Consider the following 19,630-nt stretch of genomic DNA (forward strand, 5'->3'; position numbering starts at 1 on the left):
AATGGCAGCAGGAGAAAGAGACTCAGTGGAAGGGTTGGAGTCCAGGTAGGGAAAAGAAACAGAGTCCAAGTAGAGAAAGATAAAAAAAAGTCAGAAAAAGTCAGAAGTGGCTGGGGAAGGGGAGGGAATGCACTTTAAAATAAAAAAAAGAAAAACTCGGGGTTTTGCTACAGTGGCAGGGCTGACCAGGAACAAATCTACTCCTGGTTGGCCACTACACATGCATTACTGCATAGTAACTAAGCACATTCACTTGTGATACTTGCATTTTCAGGTAGCAAATTTACTCATGAGTAGCATCATTTACTGTGCAGTAAGTGTGCACACGTGTAAACACGTGTGCTTACTGTTTAGTAAACTACACTACTGCACAGTAAAGCATCTTCTGTAGATGCACCCAGAGTTGCAGCTGCAGGTGCCTGGGAACATTTAGGCTAGGGATAGAAATTACACATAAATTGGTATAAGTGATTGGAAACTTGTTCAAATCTGTAACACGACACATAAACCGCTTTCAAAATCGCCAAAACCAGTTTAAGATAAACCTAGATGGATGTAGTATCAGACTTAACTGATTTAGATTAAATTGGCTTATTGAATTTCTGTTCCACATCCCCTCCAGATTCAAGTTAACTCACAGACCCCCAGCATCTAAGGATGCTTTGCAGCTCCCCCACAAGCCCCCCTTCACAGTGTGGGCAGGCTAGCCTTGACCCAAGCTGTCTGCTCCAACCAAGCAGGGAGGCATTCTTTAGCACCCCCCAACTTTGAATCGATGCAGCCTCTGGCTTTTTGACTGTCTGTGCTTAGCCTTAAATTCAAATGTGGAGAATTTACATCTCCAGGATTTGGCATCATCTGGGTGTAGGTTGTCAGGATTACAGTTTTGGACTATGGCATCTATATTCCATTTAAGTCCCACCCAGCATGTCCACATGTGCATTAATGTGCCATAATTACAGCACATTAAGTATAGTACATATAATATCAGGTACTAAATGCACCATAATCAGCGCTACTGTGCAATAATGCCAGTACATGTCATATATTATGTGATGCTAATGTGTAGTAGACTAATTTTACTGTGCATTAGCACATTAGCACAACTTTCACCATGACATGCTAATGCGCAATAGAATTAGTCTACTGTACTTTTAGTGTCTCGTAGACATGCCCACTTAGTACTTTTTAGATACGGCCTTCTGTGCCTATTGTCATAAATCCCACAGGAGATGCACCTCTGTACTGAGGGGTAGTCCATTGTCAATGTGTTACCAATGTTCCACTTAGCCTTATTTTGAGGGTTTAAGGAATGAGATTTGGAATGTTCTTCTACCTAAAGTTAATCTTTCCATTAACATCACTTAGGGCAAGACAATCATCTTACAACTGGTCCTACCTAAAGGGCAGGGTATAGTCATGCTACACAAAGATTGAAGAAGAAACTAAATGTGCCCGAGAGCCACATTTCAGTCTCTGCTTCCCCCAGTTGTGCAAAAGTGGAATAAAACAGCTGGTTGCCACTTGTTTTGCTCTGTGCTTCCATCTATGAAAAGTGTATATTCTTTTACTCCTCCATATTCTCCAAGTGAGTAAAAAGCAAAAATCATGTTCTGGTCCATTTATTATAAAAGCATTAGAAATGTAGATTTTAATAAGAAAAAAATGGCAATAGTACATCAGGTAACTTCATTTTCATTAGCTGATGGACTTAACATTCTTCTCCAAATGGTTTCCATACTTTATCCAGGAGATTAATGTGGAACAGAATGTGGTATGGTAGGCTTCTCTACAGTGGATAATTTGTTTCTCTGAATAATATTAAAAATAGGAACTTTCAGAAGTTCTGCTCCTCTGTATATTTCTAGTTACATATATTTGCAACATTATTTTAAAAGAACAGTGACTGTTTTGGAGACTGTTTTATTCCTGATATTTCAATGGAAATGGATTACAGGTATAATAATAGGAAAGTTTACAGTTTGAATTAAGAGTAACATTATAAACTGTAAACTTTAAGGATAAGTTTATGAAAGGTTTCTATTTCCAAATGGCAAAAAATGAATATATACCTCTTCTTGCAGCTTGATAGAAACTCACTGTAAAATACATTTTATTATAGGCTGGTCTAGGAGATCAGCCTGTTATTCACAGTTCCTAATACATGACTCTATTTTAACTTGCCAAACTTGAACCATATGGATTGAAATTTTCCAGATCAGGTATCTGTTTGAGTACTTTTTTATTGGTACAATTTCAGCCAAAACAAATCAGCTGTTTCTAAGGAAAAGGCCACAGAAAGTACATACTCTTTTCCGTGTATTAAAATATTGTAGCAATATTTGCTTTAAGCACTGAATAAGACAAGGTCCTCTAGAAAAAAGGGTAATATGATCATGATTTGTAAATCAAAGTCATGATTCATACACATAGAATCATGGTTGCCAAGAGTTTTGGTTTGATGTTTTCTTATTTTCGGGGGCCTGACTTTGCAACTTTAACAGTCTTCTTTTAGCATGGTTTTGTGTGTGTAATAGCAGAAAATATGTATAAACTATATTAGAGTTCAGTAAAGCTATCTGCAAGTTTTAGTTTTTTATTTAGCAAAGGTACTATTTTCTAATGAAGTCAAGACTCACACAAAAATTGAAGTTGACTGTTTTGCATTCCATGTGCAAAAGGTATATTTGTCTCCTTAGCCTCCTTGAAAAAGTGCTCAGGATTTAAAACTTTCCAAAACCAAATCCTCTTTCACTTGAGGCCAAGCAAATGTTTCATCTGCAACTGTGAAAGTTATGAGCAAGTGAAAATGGGATCTCTTGATGGAAGATGAATTGCTGCTTTAACAATAGCTTTGCTATAGGGAGAACTGCAATGAATATCCTTCTGTATGTGCACCCAAACATACAGCAGTTGATATTTACTGTAGAAACTTCTCCAGTTTCTGGGATTCTGAAATTGAGCATTAGTAAGTATTGAGTCCTCACAACCTCCTTCTAAAGTGTTTCTATGATCTTTAGACACTGCACATAAACAGGAGATGAAACTACTGTATTATGTAAAATGACCTCCTGATTTCATCTTCTGATATTTCTGGTAAACCTTTCTCTATACATTATTAACAAGACTATTTATCAACAGTACATTTATTTTGCTACATGTGAGAGAGGCTCCGCAGGAATCTCAGTCATGGGAATGCCCTTTTTTTGCTTTATTTTTGTCACTCCAGATCATTAAGGACCAGAAGTTGCTGGTGATAGTTGGAGGGATGCTGCTGATTGATCTTTGCATCTTGATTTGCTGGCAGGTAGTGGACCCCTTAAGAAGGACAGTGGAAAAGTACAACATGGAGGTATGTCATGCACTCCAAGTAATGCTTACCAGTGTATTAATATCTGCTTCTGCAGCTTTCAGGTTGACCTAGTTAAGGATGCATGAGAATATATTAAAAACATCACAGAGAGTTTTTGGAAAATAAAGCAAAAATGAAATTACCAATGATAGAAAGACATCCCATCTATATTCTAAATAAGGTGCTGCATCTGTCACTTTAAGAGGTTTTGAATGAAATAATGCTGTAAACACAGGAGGTTTCTCTGCTAAGAGTCTTTAAGAGATGCTGTTGCAATAAATAATAGATTATCAGAACCCATTAGCAGATTTCAGTAAGAACTCGCGCAAGATAAGTGCAGGAGAGGTCACTGCTTAGACTGCATTCTTATTGCAGATGTTCAGGAATTGTATTACCTTTATCTATATTTACTCTCAACAGTAACACACACACCCACATGCACACTCATTAACATGTACCCTTATTGCTTCCATTTTACTGTCATTCCCAGAGAGGTCACACTGGAGTTATCAATTGTCAGGAGACTAATTGCATAACACCACCTGTGCCTAGTTTCCAGAACTATTGTATTTTCCTAGATAATAGAGCCTTCTGGAAGTAGGAGAATGGTCTCAAGAAATATAGGGTCCTCACTGTGGCAAAGAGAAAATAGTTGCACATATACTTTCTGTATGAAAGTCAGCATGTTTGGAAGTGCCTGAACTTACACCTAGCACATCACTAGGAAATAGAGATGTAATAACTTATTCAGAAGTGATTTTATGATGGTCAATATTTACCTTTCTGGAAGAAAGGAAATTATATTACCATAAGTGCCAGTAGTATCTGTAAGACTAAGTCCGAGAGCTTATTCTGTTATTTCTATATTGCATCATTTTTTTGTGAAAGGGTTTTATGGGTTTTTTTGGAAGGAGGCATGATTTGTTTCTCTTCTAGGTAGATATTTTTTTTAAACATATTTTAGAGAAGCATCTCCTAAAGTTAGATGTGCTCTTCCTGTTGGAGTATTTTGGAGCTGCGAGCAGTTCTCTCAACTGTTCACAAGAGGTTAAATTTTCCTTTTTAAAAGGTTGAGTCCAGATTCTATTCCTCCTCCTAAGACGTACAAGTTGTTTTTGCCCTTAGCACAACTGACACATCTTAGGACAAATAACACATCTTACCTCATGAAAGAGTTCCTATTCAAACTGGAGAGACACATCATCCTCCCATTCTCTCAACAGGCAGCTTAATTTCAGCATCCAACCTAACCCAGTTTGCTCAGAAGGGAGACGTCCTTTTGGGAACCAGCTCTCTTAGAGAGAAGATACTATCCTCTACAACGACCCACCCATCTTTTACACAATAACTTAGTAGTTTGGACAGCTGCCCAGGAGATGAGAGATCTGGATTTAGCCCCCTCTCATCCTGAGGTAGTTTGAATCCACATTTCTCATATCTTAGAAAAGTGTCCTTATGTGCAGATTGTGGGCTAAGTAAGGATGAGGTACCTACCCCTCCTTCCTATTGACTATTGGATCAAAAGCAAGACAAGAGTCACTGGGACTAGAAGAAGAACATGCAAGGTGGAGCATAATTCAGTAGCTCAGTGAAAATGACCTTTTCTTGGAAGGCAGGGAGCCCTGGATTCTGGTCCCTCTTCCAGTTCCCGATGCATTCTGTGGATTTTCCTCAGTGACTGTTCAGTGCAAAAAGCTTAATCATTACTGGGAGCAGGGACTAGGATCCAGGGCTCGCTCTCATCCAGGAAAAAGGTTGTCCTCAGTGAGCTACTTAGTTAAACACCACCTTGTAAGGCCCTTTCTTTGCAAATGGGAGATGTAGATTCCAAGCCCTCAGGTCAAGTGCCCACTGACTAGGCCATTAACCAAAAGATAACCTAGCTCTCCTCTTTTCCACTTCCAATTGGCATGATTTTTCTCAGTCTAAAGTATCAGGAGCTTACTTGGAGTTATGTGCTTCCTCGATGGATTGGGTCTAGGTGGTAATAGATGCTTAGGTGGCTTTTCTGCATTGCTTCTGAGCATGGAAAGTAGTCCAGGACTAGTCTGGTCTAAAATGGAGGCCTGTGAGAAACCTAGGCTTCTTAGCAGTTTTTTTTTTGTCTGATGTGCCTGGGTGAATTTAGTGACTTTAATGGCTAAAGGCCACATAAGTGCATCTTAGTTGTCTTAGAGGTAGAATAGCATCTAAGACTTAGGCCCCCAGCAGGTGTATCAATAAAGATGCAATAGGATCTGCTGTACGATCCCCACATTCATGCTTTCTACCATGCCACATGTGCATGATTGTGGAATGGAGCATCAGATCCTACTATACCTTATTGCCAGTGCAGAAGGAGCCCAGGATCACTTTGCTACTCCCAGCAAGTAGCAAACTTCTCTGGCTGGGAGCCCCATTAGCTAGCATGAGCTCCCAAGGCTGGGAGCCTGCATCCACTGATGGAGCTCCCAGCTGTGCCCTTGCAGCTAGGAGCCCCAGCCTGGCCATAAATTCAATTAATGTCATGATAGGAACCAGCCACAAAGTTAGTACACATTTTTGTGTAGTAAGCTTGCGGTGTACTTCTTGTTTAATCATGCCATTAATTGCATTAACATGTGGCCAGGTAACAAATTAAGACACGATTAACTGGTTAATCACATCTTAAGTATAACATGTGCCAGGGGGCTTAGTCTGCAACCCTTTTGGAAGTGAAGAAAACCTTGACCAGACCTGACTGAATGTGACTAAATTTATTTTATGCAGAAACATCTCCTTGAATTTGCGAGAAGTCTGAAACAATAGCTAAGTGTCACCCACCTCATTCATTACTGTGAGCACTGACCGATGATAGTTTAAATGTCAGCATCGCTAACTATTCCATTGTGCATCAAAGCATATAAAAATGAGGATGTATAATATGATGAATGGCTACAACAACCTACTACAAATCATCCTGATTTGATACCACTCGTGGGTGGACTTCAGCGATAATAGCCTTTATTTTTGCTCCTTAAGAACCCAAGACTGAAGAACCCAGGAGTGTCCACTGGTGTAAGATGTTTCACTAAAGAAAAAAATAACAAGGTTGACACTTGGCAAAAATAACTGTGAAGTAATATTTTAAACTGGAAAATTGGTGTCTTTTTCAGTTTTAAATAATAAAGTAATTTTTATTCTAAAAGTTCTTAAGAGTCAACATGGAATATGCATCAGTCCATAAAATACAAATTTGAGGGAACAGTTTAAAAATATAACTGAATTTCAAATATATACCTGTTTATTTAGAAACCCTCATGAGGGTGAGAATAAGGTATGACTGGTTAACTTTTTCTTGAAGTGGATCTTGGGTTTCAGCAGTCTGGGAAATTACTATTACTGAATGAAAATGTGTCACAGTGGTCAAAACAAGATTAACACATTCTCTGAAGTGTTTTATTGGTCTGTTCCCTTCACAGAATAATAGGAAATTTTCCCTCAGAAATTAGAATCAGTATGATTAAATTAGCTCTCTTTAGTCTATTTAAAGGTAGACACAATTAAGTGGTCATTTAGCCCAAGAAGCCTGAGTGCTGATATAACTATGGAGACTTTGTTCATTCAGTTCTGGGTGTAACAAATGTTTGTATAATATAAATATGCACTTTATTATGAAGCAAGTATGATAACTGATATTTCAGTGGGTATTTGTGCCTTTGATCTTTTTGATCTCTGCCCCGAGTTCATGCCATAGCTCAACAAACAGAAACAGGGATTAGTTTACAGACCTTAATAGAGGGTTGCTCTCCCTCTAGTGACTGGAAAAAAATAGTATTTTCAACCAGGTTTGACCATATTAGCAGGTTGCGGCTTTTGGGGACCACAACTACAGCATCTCTACCTCTCTTGCCTTAAAGAATACAGGAAAATGTCAGAAAATGAAATGTGACTCAGAAAAACTGAATTATAGGTAAATCATAGTCTTTTATCAATAATTAAGTAGGGTCAAACAAGCACTCCTAGTGCAAATACAAGTTTGACCATCTTCAGTAGATCAGGATCACTCTCATTGATCACTTATTCTTTGTTTCCTTCATTTGTTCCTCCTTCACAAAGCATGTGTGGGGGTTTGCTTTTTGAAACAAGCAAAAAAATGACATTTGTCCTTACACGTATACAGACAATATTCTAAAACTGATGAATTGTTGTTGTACATTGTTATTGCTCTCTAATGTTGTTTTCTTCCATGTTATTTATTCATTCTAATTTTTAGGTTTTAGAAGATGCTGATGTATTTAATTAAATGTTTAATTAAAAAATATGTAAAAAAGCCAAATATTTATGGAGACATACAGAAATTATTTGTTTTAGTGTGTCAGTTGCCAGTTCTGTGTAGTATTTTCAGTGAAAAGGCAATAAGGGTGATATTCTGTTCTTTCCTGGTTCTCTAAGTGGTCATGTTTTGGTGTGTCTGCATGCCGGTTTTGGTCATCTAAATGCAAAAATGCCACATACTTACTGGTTGGAATTCTGTTTCTGGCCACATTCACTTGTGTTCATGATTGACTGTGTAAGCAGGGATATGGATGGTAATAAAATAAAAAATGGAAATCATTTTTCCCCCCAATAGTGCAGTTGCTGTAGCTCTCAACGAGGAGACCAGAGATTCTAGGTACTGTTCATGCAAAGTATATTTGATCCTGTGTCTTTCTGACATTCTAGCATAGTATGCTAATCCATGCACTAAGCAACCCTTTCTCCAGTGTTCTTGTTTAAGTTGATACTAACATAGCCATTGGAAGGAATTAATAGAGGACAATTCAGGGTCAAGTTTCTGTCTCCCTGAGACAAAGGACCCTAGCTAAAACCCAGGGCCCACTTCTTTCCAGGCCAGCAGCCACCTTGCTGAGGCACACACCCCAGGTAGATTTACATGACTGTAAGCAATGGTACTGACTATTAAGCTTGCAAATTCCTTCTAGAAGTAGGGCTTGTGACAGAACAGAGGTGGTGGACTAAAACAAAAACAACTGCTCATCCTTTGAGACCTCATAGACAAGAATGTAAGACTGTTCTGGGGCTTCCTCCTAAAGGCACAGAATAGCTGACCATCCCAAGAGAGATTCAGAGGACGTTTTCTAGACTGCTTGAGTCCTCTACTGGTAGAAAAATAAGTCTGTGCAATACTGAGAGTGACCTTTTGAGATCTACACCTCAAAATGTTGACCACATTCTTTTCATGTAGAAAACATCTATAGGCCACATATACGGTCAGAGAGAGACTCCTGAGTATCCATCTTCTAAAGGAAAGAAGGTTTAGGTATGCTTTTCTAGACTTCCAGGGTCACCTGAAAAGGGCCATGATACCCAATATCCAATAAAACATCACAGTGATGATGACATCCATAGATTGGCAAAGGGGCCAGTCTAAATGCCAGAGTGATGTAACCTGGTCCTCGGGAAAGGTCACCTCATCTTCAGCAGTGCAGTTTACATACAAGGGACAGTGAAGAAAACAGACTTGCCAAGACATCAAGAAGTTTTGATGCCAGAAGCATAATTGACTCTTATGTGAAACTCTTTGTTTCCACTCTAAGCACAAAGGGATAGCTCTTCAACAAAGAGAGGCCAGTGGTTATTGCAAACCAAGATAAGCTATCTAAAAGGATGCCATGTGTCTTTGCTCTCCATTACAAAGTGTGATCCAGAAGATTAAAAAGAAGAAAACCATGGCCATTCTCCTAACCGTATATTATATTGGCCAGAAGGCCATAGCACTCAGTTGCCTGTACACTTACATTCTAGCTCTTCTGTATTTCTTACAAGCAGGCCTAGATTTAAAACCAGTCTTTCCATCATCCGTCTCACATCTTCCTGTAAAACATATAGCATTCTATAGCATGAAGCCTTATTCAACTTTCTGATGGATTACTCAATGGTATGTAGATGGATTAAGGGAAGCATTTCAACCTCAGACAGTTGTCAGACCTATGCCATCTTGGGATCTGACTACAGTGATGCAAACTCTCTTCCATTCAGACTGGGAGGATCATATGAAAGTAAGTCTAGAAGGAACTTACTAAAGTCACCTAGTGCAGGGGTGGGCAAAATGTGGCCTATGGGCCAGATGCAGCCCGCCAGGCTGGCCCGCGGGGCCCCTAAGAATTTTAGAAAATTAATATTTATCTGCCCTTAGCTGCCTGTCATGCAGCCCTCGATGGCTTGCCAAAACTCAGTAAGCAGCCCTCCGCCCAAAATAATTGCTCACTCCTGATCTAATGCAACCCCTTGCTCAGGGAAGGATCATCCCTAACTAAACAATCCCAGCCAGATGTGTGTCTATCCTGTTCTTGAAAATATCCAGGAGCAGAGATTACACCATTTCTCTAGGTAGCCTGTTTTAATACTTGGCCGCCCTCATAGTCAGGAAGTTCTTCCTAATCTCCAATCTAAATTTCCTCTGCTGCAATTTGATACAGCCATAGAAAACAGCCCACTTCATTCCCTGAATTTTACCTCAAAGAACATGTAATTCACTATATTGTACCTTAAAGTCAAAATATCTAAGATACAAGATTAATTATACCTTTCTCAAAGACAAAGGATTATAAAGCCAGCATCATCCCATGAAGCATTGGGGATTGGTATAGTTTTCATTTGGTTCAAAGTCTTAACACCCAAAAGAAAACATCCCACATACTAAATGTGCAGGAAGCTCATAAAATTTCACTTACTAGATTGACTCTTGAAAATGGCATAAGCCAGACCCTGTTTACCTTTCATGCATCTAAGAGGCTTGTCCATAGCCCTGTAACTGCAGACCAGGAGGAAGCAAGCACGCCAGGTGATTTACAGCTGAATGAGTTGGATGCTAGTATTTTTTCCAATAAATATTAAATAGATGGGAACAGTGGGCCAGCTTCAAGAGAAGGGCTGGAGAGAGCCTGGCCTGTAGCATGGTGGCTACAACACTTTGTTAGGAAGCAAAGGGCATATGCCCAGGACCCCTCTGAATGAGAGAGCCTAGACCTTCAACTATTTAGGTCAATGTCAGTGTGAGGGTCTGTTCCCTTCTTGCCTCCCCAATTTTACTTCCAGAAAGTATGATTTCAGTGTGGTTTGAAAATCTTAATAAGTGTTAATAGTGTTGAAGTGATATTGTACCTGTGATTGTCCAGGACAAAAGCAAGGGCAAGAATTTTCGAGGTTGATACCTTTTTATTGGACCAACTGCAAGGCTGAGATAGACTTAAACAAGCTTTTGGGTATTAAAACAGTAACCTTGAGGTCTCAAGGGTACTCTGATACCTGAAAGCTTGTATAAGTCTATCCCAACCATGTAGTTGGTCCAATAAAAGATATCACCCACAGAAATTCTTGCCTCTTGCATTAATCAGTGTTGATAATTTTAAGTAAAGATTAACCTTTTCTGTCCTCCTTGCTCCTTCTTCTCTGCTGATTTTTCCTTATTGCTGATTGCATCCTGAAAGTTCTTGGACCAGCTGAGAGATCAAGATTCAGAAGGGTGCACTGCGTGCTTGTTCCTTTCTTTCCCAGACCACCCTTCCCCAAATCTGCCTCACCTAAGATAAGTCCATGTTAGAAAAATCCCCCCCAAAATCATTTTTAGTTAGACTTTGCCAACTTTTTAAAATCAGTGTTCTACAGAGTTGGTTTGATTTTGGGAAAGTCCTTGCAGAAGGAAGGTCCCAGTAGGGAGATCCAAAACACTGCTTGTCAGGTAAGTTTCTGACAGAAAAGTGCCCAATTTCTTTCCAGCTCACTCCCTTGGCTGTGGGGCAGCTATAAGTTAAAGACTCTTGAACATGTTTCAGTTAGGTTTATTCCCAATAAAAGTGAAATCAAAATTCGAAGAGGGAAGGGCAGTTAAAAAAGTGACCAGTCTACAAGCCCAGGCCAACCTGTGCTGATGTGAATCTCCGGGTGTCTGTACATGAGCTGGAAGGCTGCTCCAATGCTCTGTAATTACAGCGTGTTGGAACATACTCGATTAATCGAGTCTGCTGGAGCATGGTAATTATCGTGCTCCAGCCAGCCTCTGCATCTCATGTATTAGCACCCCTGAACTTCAAAATGGTGGTGGGGCATTTTAACTAAACTCATTCAATGAGCTTTAGATTAAGTGACCCCCCCACACACCATTTTGAAGCATGGGAACGCTGATACACAAGATGCTTTGGGCACTTTAATTAGAGCAGCTCTCAGAGCACATGTAAACATGCCCTTCTTGACTACACCCAAGCTAAAGAAAGAATTCCAGCACCTTTTAGGTTTTGCTTACATGCAAAGTCCTATCAGTTGCACAGAAGGTGTTCTTTTATATTGATTTAATTAACCAATGCAAACATACATGTGTAGACTGGCTGATTTCAGTTTGGCCAAGCTGCAGTTTAATTAGCTATACCAGAATAAGGGTGCTTTAAACCAAAATACAAGTGTCAGAGGTTTTGCATCTGCCAAACTACATCAGTTTAAAATCACACCCTGAGCCAAGCTGCATATGTAGCCAAACTCTGAGTATTTCCTCTCAGCAGGTTCAGTGGCACCAAGCCTGAAGGAGTTAATGTGGCTTGCTTCCACAGGAATATACTCAAATTATTCTGGTTATCTCAGTGAACCAGACACAAAATGTCTATAAACAGCTGAGCCTCTCTCTCCATGTAAGGCTGTTCCTGAGGTGGTGGCTGAAGAAATGAATATTAGAGGGAGACCTTTTAGCTCTTTCTTCTCCCCAGTGGATAAACTTGATTAAGAATGCAATTCTGGAATTAGCTCATGGGACTAATTTAGAGTCATTGGTCAATGAGAAAGAAAATGTCCTATTAGCTGACTAGAAATGGAGATGGCGAGATTTTTCCTTCTTTTATTTTGAACAAAATCTTAAACTGTATTTACATTACAAGTGTTTTGCTGGCATAGGAATTCCAGCATGGGCAACATGCTCCTAGTATGGACACAATATACCCACAAAGTTTTTCTTTTCACCGGGATTATAGAGTCACTACTTATAGAAAATAATCATACCATCTGCTACACAAAGTAAGCTGCACCAATAAAGCATCATTGTTTTGCTTTAACTGCGTCTTCTTTGGGGCCTTCTAATACCATAGCTGTACTACTTGGGTGTGATGTCTCTTTATTAACACAGCTATGCCAGAAGTAGCCTTCAGTAAAGTCTAGAGTCGTTCCTAGTGCAACACTTTTCCCTTACAGTGAAAATTCTCTCTCTTCATATTTGTGCAGAAAAATAGCTGAACCTTAGGAATCAGTATTTAGTTAAAAGGGAGGCTGAAGCACTTCAGGGTGCCTTGAGACACTAAAGTCCAGCATATGAGTATTTTATGTGTTCATGGTTACCTGCTCAGCTGTTGTGTGAAGAAGGGCCTGAAAAGAAGCTAAGTTTCATGCAGCCAGAGAGAATGGGAGACCACAATAGAAAGACAAACTCTGTTGCTAGACAACTAGGATACTTACCTGGCAGATGGAGCCCTGGGTTCCAGTCCTTTCTCTCAAAAGTTTTTTTGTATTTTATCCTGTAACTAACTCAATTGTAAACACTTAAACAGTCTTAAGAACGGTAACTGAAATCCAAGGGCATCGTTACATGTGTTCTGGGGGTGGGAGGAGGCGCTTCAATTAGAGTGGATCTGAGAGCCTCTCTAATTAAAGCACCTGCAGCATCTCATGTATTTAGCAGCCCATGCTTCAAAATAGCGATGGGAGTGCTTTAACTAAAGCTCATTTGATGAGCTTTAGTTAAAGTACCCTCATTGCCATATTGAAGCACAGGGATGCTTAATACATGAGGTGCAGAGGCTGCTAGAATGCACTAATTAGCATGCTCCAGCAGAGTCTGTTCCAATGAGCTGAAATTACAGCATGTTGGAGCAGCATCCCTGCATGTATACAAGCACCCCAAGACTTCACATATTCAGGGGAGTGGCTACAGAGTCATTCTCCCCTCTCTCAACTTGTGTTCTTTGCTGCACAGTGGCACAACTTGTTATGATTACTGCAGCACAGTTTCACAAAAATGTGAGACGCCCTCAGTGATGAAGGAACAGATTAGGAACTATTTAGAAAAGCTAGATGTGTACAAGTCCGTGGGGCTGGATGCAATGCATCTGAGGATACTGATGGAGTTGGCTGATGTGATTGTGTAGCCGATAGCCATTACCTTAGAAAACTCATGGCTATTGGGGGAAGTCCCAGATGATTGGGAAAGGGCAAATATAGTGCCCATCTTTAAGAAAGGGAAGAAGGAGGACCCAGGGAACTACAGACCAGTCAGCTTCACCTCACTCCCAGAAAAATCATGGAGCAGGTCCTCAAGGAATCCATTTCTAACCACTTGGAGAAAAAGAAAGTGATCAAGAACAATCAGCATGGAGTCACCAAGGGCAGGTCATGCCTGACTAACCTGATTCCCTTATATGATGAGATGACTGATGCTTTGGATGCAGGGAAAGCAGTGGACATGATATACCTTGACTTTAGCAAGGCTTTTGATACGATCTCCCACATCATTCCTGCAAGCAAGCTAAGGAATTATGGATTGAATAAATGGACTACAAGGTAGATAGAAAACAGGCTGGACTGTCAGGCTCAGTGGGTAGTGATCAATGACTAGATGTCTCATTGGCAGCCAGTATCAAGTGGAGTGCCCCAGGGGTTAGTCTTGGGGCCAGTTTTGTTCAATATCTTCATTAATGGTCTGGAAGATGGGATGGAGTGCATTCTCAGCAAGTTCATGGATGATACCAAGCTGTGGGGAGTAGTAGATACTCTGGAGGGTAGGGGTAGGATTCAGAGTGGCCTAGAAAAATGGATGATCGGGCCAAAACAAATCTCATGAGTTTCAAAAAGGACAAGTGCAAAATCCTTCATTTAGGACAGAAGAATCCCATGCACTAGTACTGGCTGGGGACTGACTGGCTAAGCAGCGGCTCTGTAGAAAAGGCCCTGCGGGTTACAGTGGACAATAAACTGGATATGAGCCAACAGTGAGTCCTTGTTGCCAAGAAGGCTAACAGCATACTGGGCTGCGCTGGTAGGAGCTTTGCCAGTAGATCAAGGGAAATAATTATTCCCCTCTCTTCAGCACTGGTGAGGGCATATCTGGATCACTGTGTCCAGTTTTGCTCCCCCCCACAGAAAGGGTGTGGACAAGTTGGAGAGAATCCAGCAGAGAGCAATGAAAATGGTTTGGGGGCTGGGTCACATGACTTATGAGGAGAGGCTGAGAGAACTGAGTTTATTTAGTCTGCAAAAGAGACAACTGAGGGGGGATTTGATAGCAGCCTTTAAGTACCTGAAGGGTGGCTCCAAAGAAGATAAGAGCTAGACTGTTCTCAGTGGTGACAGATGGCAGAACAAGAAACAATGGTCTCAAGTTGCAGCAAGTGAAGTTTAGGTTGGATATTAGGAAAAACTTCCTCGGAGGTTGATGAAGTGCTGGAATAGGTTATGTAGAGAGGTGGTGAAATCTCCATCCTTGGAAGTTTTTAAGGCCTGGCTAGACAAATCCCTTACTGGAATGATCTAGTTGGGGATGGTCCTGCTTTGAGCAGGGGGTTGGACTAGATGACCTCCGGAGGTCCCTTAAAACCTAATTTTCTGTGATTCTAGAGGACAGTGGAGGGTTTTCCCTCTCCTGATCACAAGCTAACCTGTAGTTCAGTGGTTATGATACTCTCTTGAGTGCTGGAAGTTTAAATCCTCACCAATGGAGATGCAAATTGCATTTTCAAATTCCTGGGCAAGTGCTCTCACCAGGTTATAATGTAAAAGGGAGATACCACCCCCTTCTCTGTGTTGTAAAGAGTAGGGAGAGGTGCCACTGTGTTTTGTTAGGAGGCCAAACTTTCTGTTGTGGCTTTTCTCAGAAGAGGTATATGAATTAAACCACTCGGGGGACGGTAGCAGCAGAATACCTACAGCAGGATTCTGTTCCATCTGTTGGGCATCTAGTGGACTTAAGTACACAGTTGTGATTGCATTTCACCCTGCTAGAGTTCCTGTAAATCCAACTACTTTTGTAAGTACACCATCATCACTTCAGACAGGAAACAGATGCTAAGGTGCTCAGCCCTGTCAAGCCTGATGCCATTTGAGCACGAAAAGAGATGTAGCTCTTTAGCTTCCTGGGGAACTTTGAAGTTGAAAGGCAAGGCAGTTCCAAAGTTTGGGTGCCTCTAGGGTTAGAGAAATGCAAAACTGCAGAACTTTTAGTTCAGAGATGATACCTTTTATTAGACCAACTAAGAAATCACCTAAAAAAAGCCATCTTTTTCTGCAAGCTTTCAGGTTCACACACCCTTCTTCAGGTTCAGGGAAAATTAAAGAAGGTAAAGAGTCCCCATAGGTAGGAAATAAATGTCATTTTTGCACAAAGGAAGCTGAAGATGGAAGTGTGTTCCTCTGGGTCCATGAGAGTCTCTCTGTGAGTTGCTCTTAGCACTTAAGCAGGAATTTTAGGGATCACAGATATGGACCAAGCTATTTAAGTACTTTATTAGATCTGGTCCTGAAAATCTTTCCTTTATCTATCTGTGCCTTTCCATCATCACCACTTAGTACCATAAAAACTAGCAGGTAATCTGGCACAAATGAGTGCAAAAGAGAAACAAAAAGGAGTAATACAGAATTGTAATTGCTAAGAGGCTGTTTAAATCCAATGTGTGTATTCAGGTGGGGATGATTATGTGGTTTCAAAACCTTCTTCAGACAATCAGATCACATTCTTCTTTCACTCTCCCTCCATATGTATATTTATATATATATATATTTGTTATTTAAATTATGATGGTTGGGCTATTCAGTTTGCTAACAGCTGGATTGGAGAGATCTTTGTCAAATATACATTATGAACTGAAGCATGTAATTGGCTGAAGTAGTTTCTGGGGGTGTTTAGCTTAGCACAGGTCAGAGCTTGTTAGCCAATTTGTTCTCTAAATACATTACACCCATCTGTTTCCCCTACCATTTTTTAAATAAATTGAATTCCTTTCCTTCATGTTTGAAATATTATAGACCGTAGGAGCCAAGTGTTGCTTGAATTCTGTAGCTTGCTTTCAGACCCAGCTATTGTAGACCTCAGCAGGCAGCTGGACACAAGTAGCTGAGACTGAGCTCTCGTTCACAGCTGCTCCTGCCCATGATCCACAAATTCTAGCTAGGGTGGCAAGAGAGGGCCTGATTCTGCTCCCAGTGAAGTCGGTTCAAGCCTTCTCACTAGGACCCATAGTAACAGAATATATTTACAAAAAAACCCAAAACACTTTACCTTATCTTCACTGATTTGACATCAGTTTCCAGGGAAACAGAACAAGATGTGAGAAATGGAAGCCAGCAGCTGAAATTGACTCAGCTGGTGGCTAGTTCTGTTTGTTCCCATAGAAACAGATAGGAAATTGGGGGAAATAAAGAAGCAGGGCCGGGTCAGTTCCAAGATGGCAGAAAGAACAGTGACTTCCTGAACTGCTCAATTGCACTGAAGTTATGCCTGTGTTCTGACTTTGGTGAGCTTCCTTTTTCTGGTTCTGGCTTCATTGGTCACTTCTGCTGCTTGATGACATTTCCCAATCAGGGAAATGTAGGAAGTGCCATGCCAGCTCAAACCTGTAATCCCTCCAGTCCAGTATCCTGTCTCTAGCTGTAGCCAACACTAGATATTTTCAAAGGTAGGTATATAAAACTTTCAGTGAACTGTCTGGCTATGAGATAATCTGCCCTTGTGAAATTTTTTACCATACTATATAATAATTAATGATCAGTTAAAAAAACCTCATAGTCAAGTTTTAATATCTCTTCCAACATTTTTTAAACACTTATTACTGTAAATCTGAATATTTTTGTTGTTTGTTTATTTAAAAGTCCAGTCCTGCTCTGCAACTTGCTGACTTCTTGGCCTCAATGGCAAGCTGCGACAGACAGTGTCTGTGGGGCCCACTAAACACAATACTTCTCTTGTATCTGTTTTGAAATAGTTGATTTTAATTTTATTGAATTTTCTTGTGGCAGAAGACAAAAACAGAAGCTTGCAACTTACTTCCTTGATATCATTCACTATTTAGTATATATTTATGATACCTGACTGCCTTCATCTCCTTTCTAAAGTAAATAATACCAATACTCAGATGAAATGTGCTTCTTATTCTTGTTGCCTTCCTCTGAGCTTCCTCAAATTCTGTACTATTCTTTTGGACAAAGTACAGATGGTCAAAGTCCCAGGTTGAATCAATTTAATCTTTGCAGGTTTCTCTAAACAGTGTAGATTGAACCAATAATAATGTGTATTGAGGTTCACTTTTAAAATGGGAAAGGCAGCCAGACCCCTACAGTGGCCCATACCAATAGCTGGGAGGGGCTAGAGCACACTTCCCAGCCTACCAGCAACATTTTTTTTTCTCCAAAATAGATAGGAACAACAAGGGCATTGGGACAAGAGATGGCTTCACTATCCTCAAGTGAGTGAGTGCCTGATGCCACTGACACCTTCTGTTTCCACTGGCCTTGTTATAATCCTATGGTTGTTGCTCACATTGTTGCTACACCCATCATACTTCCAGTATACCACCACTATTCCAGGAACACTGTTCCAGCTTTGTATGTTTCCAGGATTTAACCAGTAGGGCTGTGAGAAGCTTTGGTCCCTGATCCCATTTGGCCTGATTCGGTGGCTAAATCTCAAAATTAGAATCGAATTGGGAGACCCTTTAATCTCTCCAAATCGAATGAGACCCTCTGAATTGATTTGGTAATTTGGACATAGACACGGCTTTAAATGTTTGTTTCTTGTTTGTTTGTTTGTTTGTTTGTTTTTGTTGTTTTGTGGGGGGTTTTTCTACATACCTCAAAGCAGCAGGTGGATCATGACTGCTAAAATGCTGGGGCGATGGATTGTCCCACAGGAATGCAGAGGGCTCTCCAGCGCACTTGGCAGCAGTCTCAGAAATGAACCAGAAGCACTTCTGGTCCCCTTCTGGGTCTGTTAAGGAGTGGGGTGGGGGGCATGCCCATCCCCAGCTCAGCTACTGGTGCCTCCTGGGTCTGGATGGGGCACCGGGGGGGCCCCCCCATGGCTGATTACCTAGCTGAGGGGTGGTGGGGGTGGGGGCCGGAGCACTCCCTGGTGGACCAGAAGTGCTTCTGGGTTCATTGCTGAGCAAGCAGCCTCCCCCCACCCATGCTAGGGCAGATGGAGCATCCCACAGGAGCATTGCAGCATTCACGAGCCGGACCTGGTACCTCGAGGTATGTAGAACAAACACTTAAAGTAGTGTCTATGGCTGAATTGCTGATTCTCCAAATCAGCATTGAATCTTCAATTCAGCCAAATCTGAATCAGGGACAGTGTTTCAATTTGTTGATTCAGATCACTGCTCCCAATTCGGGCCGAATCCAAATTGAACACGGCCCATTTTATACACCCCTATTAACCAGCTGAGAGTTGAAACCAGAGTCAAAGCTAATACATATTTTCTACTCATTTACAGACTGCCACCAACTAAAGGTTTCATAATGGACCTTACTAAGGCCGTGTCATAGATGGTCATGTTCACCCCAGACTATTTTGTCCATGGAGATCCAACATGGATATCAACAATTCTGATGATGTTCAAACCTAAATATTTATCTTCTCCTTGCCTGCCTGCCCACCCCTCCCTTCCATACCCCCAAGGACTTTCATGGGTAATCTCTGGAGAAACCCAGGCAGTTGATCACACCCTAGACTCCCTCTTCAGTCTAAATTTCGAGATGGAGAATATTACAACTCCACTCTGTCTTAAACAGGCCATCACTATATTAAAGCAGTAGGCAGAGCATTTCAAGCTGCTATACTGGAGCAAGGAAGGTGCATGATCCAGCTATACCAGGAAAACTCTTATCAAATTCTAAAGCCAGGTAAAATACAGACATCGTGAGCAATCTGGGACCTGATGAATCATTATCAGTAACTGTTATGCGTGAATACTGTGCAGTAGTGTTGCATGGCAGAAAGTGTGATAGAATGCTGCTGCACAGTCAGCATCACAAAAAAGCTGTTTGGTGACAATACAACGCAGTAACTCCAGTTACTTCACAGTTGTTTACTATTTGTTTATACAAGTACTAAATGACTACGCAGTAGCAACTTTGCTGAAAATAGTACACAATGGCCATGTCTACCCTTAATGCTGGCTGCAATCACCATGTTGGCTCCCAAAAGGTCCCTTTTCCTCTTACCTATACAGCTCTCCTAGATTTTCTTCTATCCCATACCAGATGAAGAGGGATGGACTGAAACTCAACTGC

The 19,630-nt window shown here is 40.8% G+C and overlaps 1 protein-coding gene across 2 annotated transcripts in view; it reads left to right on the forward strand.

Moving 5' to 3' along the window:
* Window positions 1-19,630, forward strand: part of GABBR2 (gamma-aminobutyric acid type B receptor subunit 2) — a 977,761-nt gene that overhangs the window by 738,680 nt on the left and 219,451 nt on the right. The window contains exon 13 of one of the 2 annotated variants that reach the window (XM_006266752.3): window positions 3,230-3,352. The exons of the other annotated variant lie outside the window; for it this stretch is intronic. Within the exon in view, the coding sequence (XP_006266814.2) occupies window positions 3,230-3,352 (123 nt within the window). The remainder of the gene's footprint in view (window positions 1-3,229; window positions 3,353-19,630) is intronic. 2 annotated transcript variants of the gene reach the window in all.

The sequence above is a fragment of the Alligator mississippiensis genome, chromosome 3 (assembly GCF_030867095.1).
Source record: "Alligator mississippiensis isolate rAllMis1 chromosome 3, rAllMis1, whole genome shotgun sequence".
NCBI lineage: Eukaryota > Metazoa > Chordata > Crocodylia > Alligatoridae > Alligator > Alligator mississippiensis.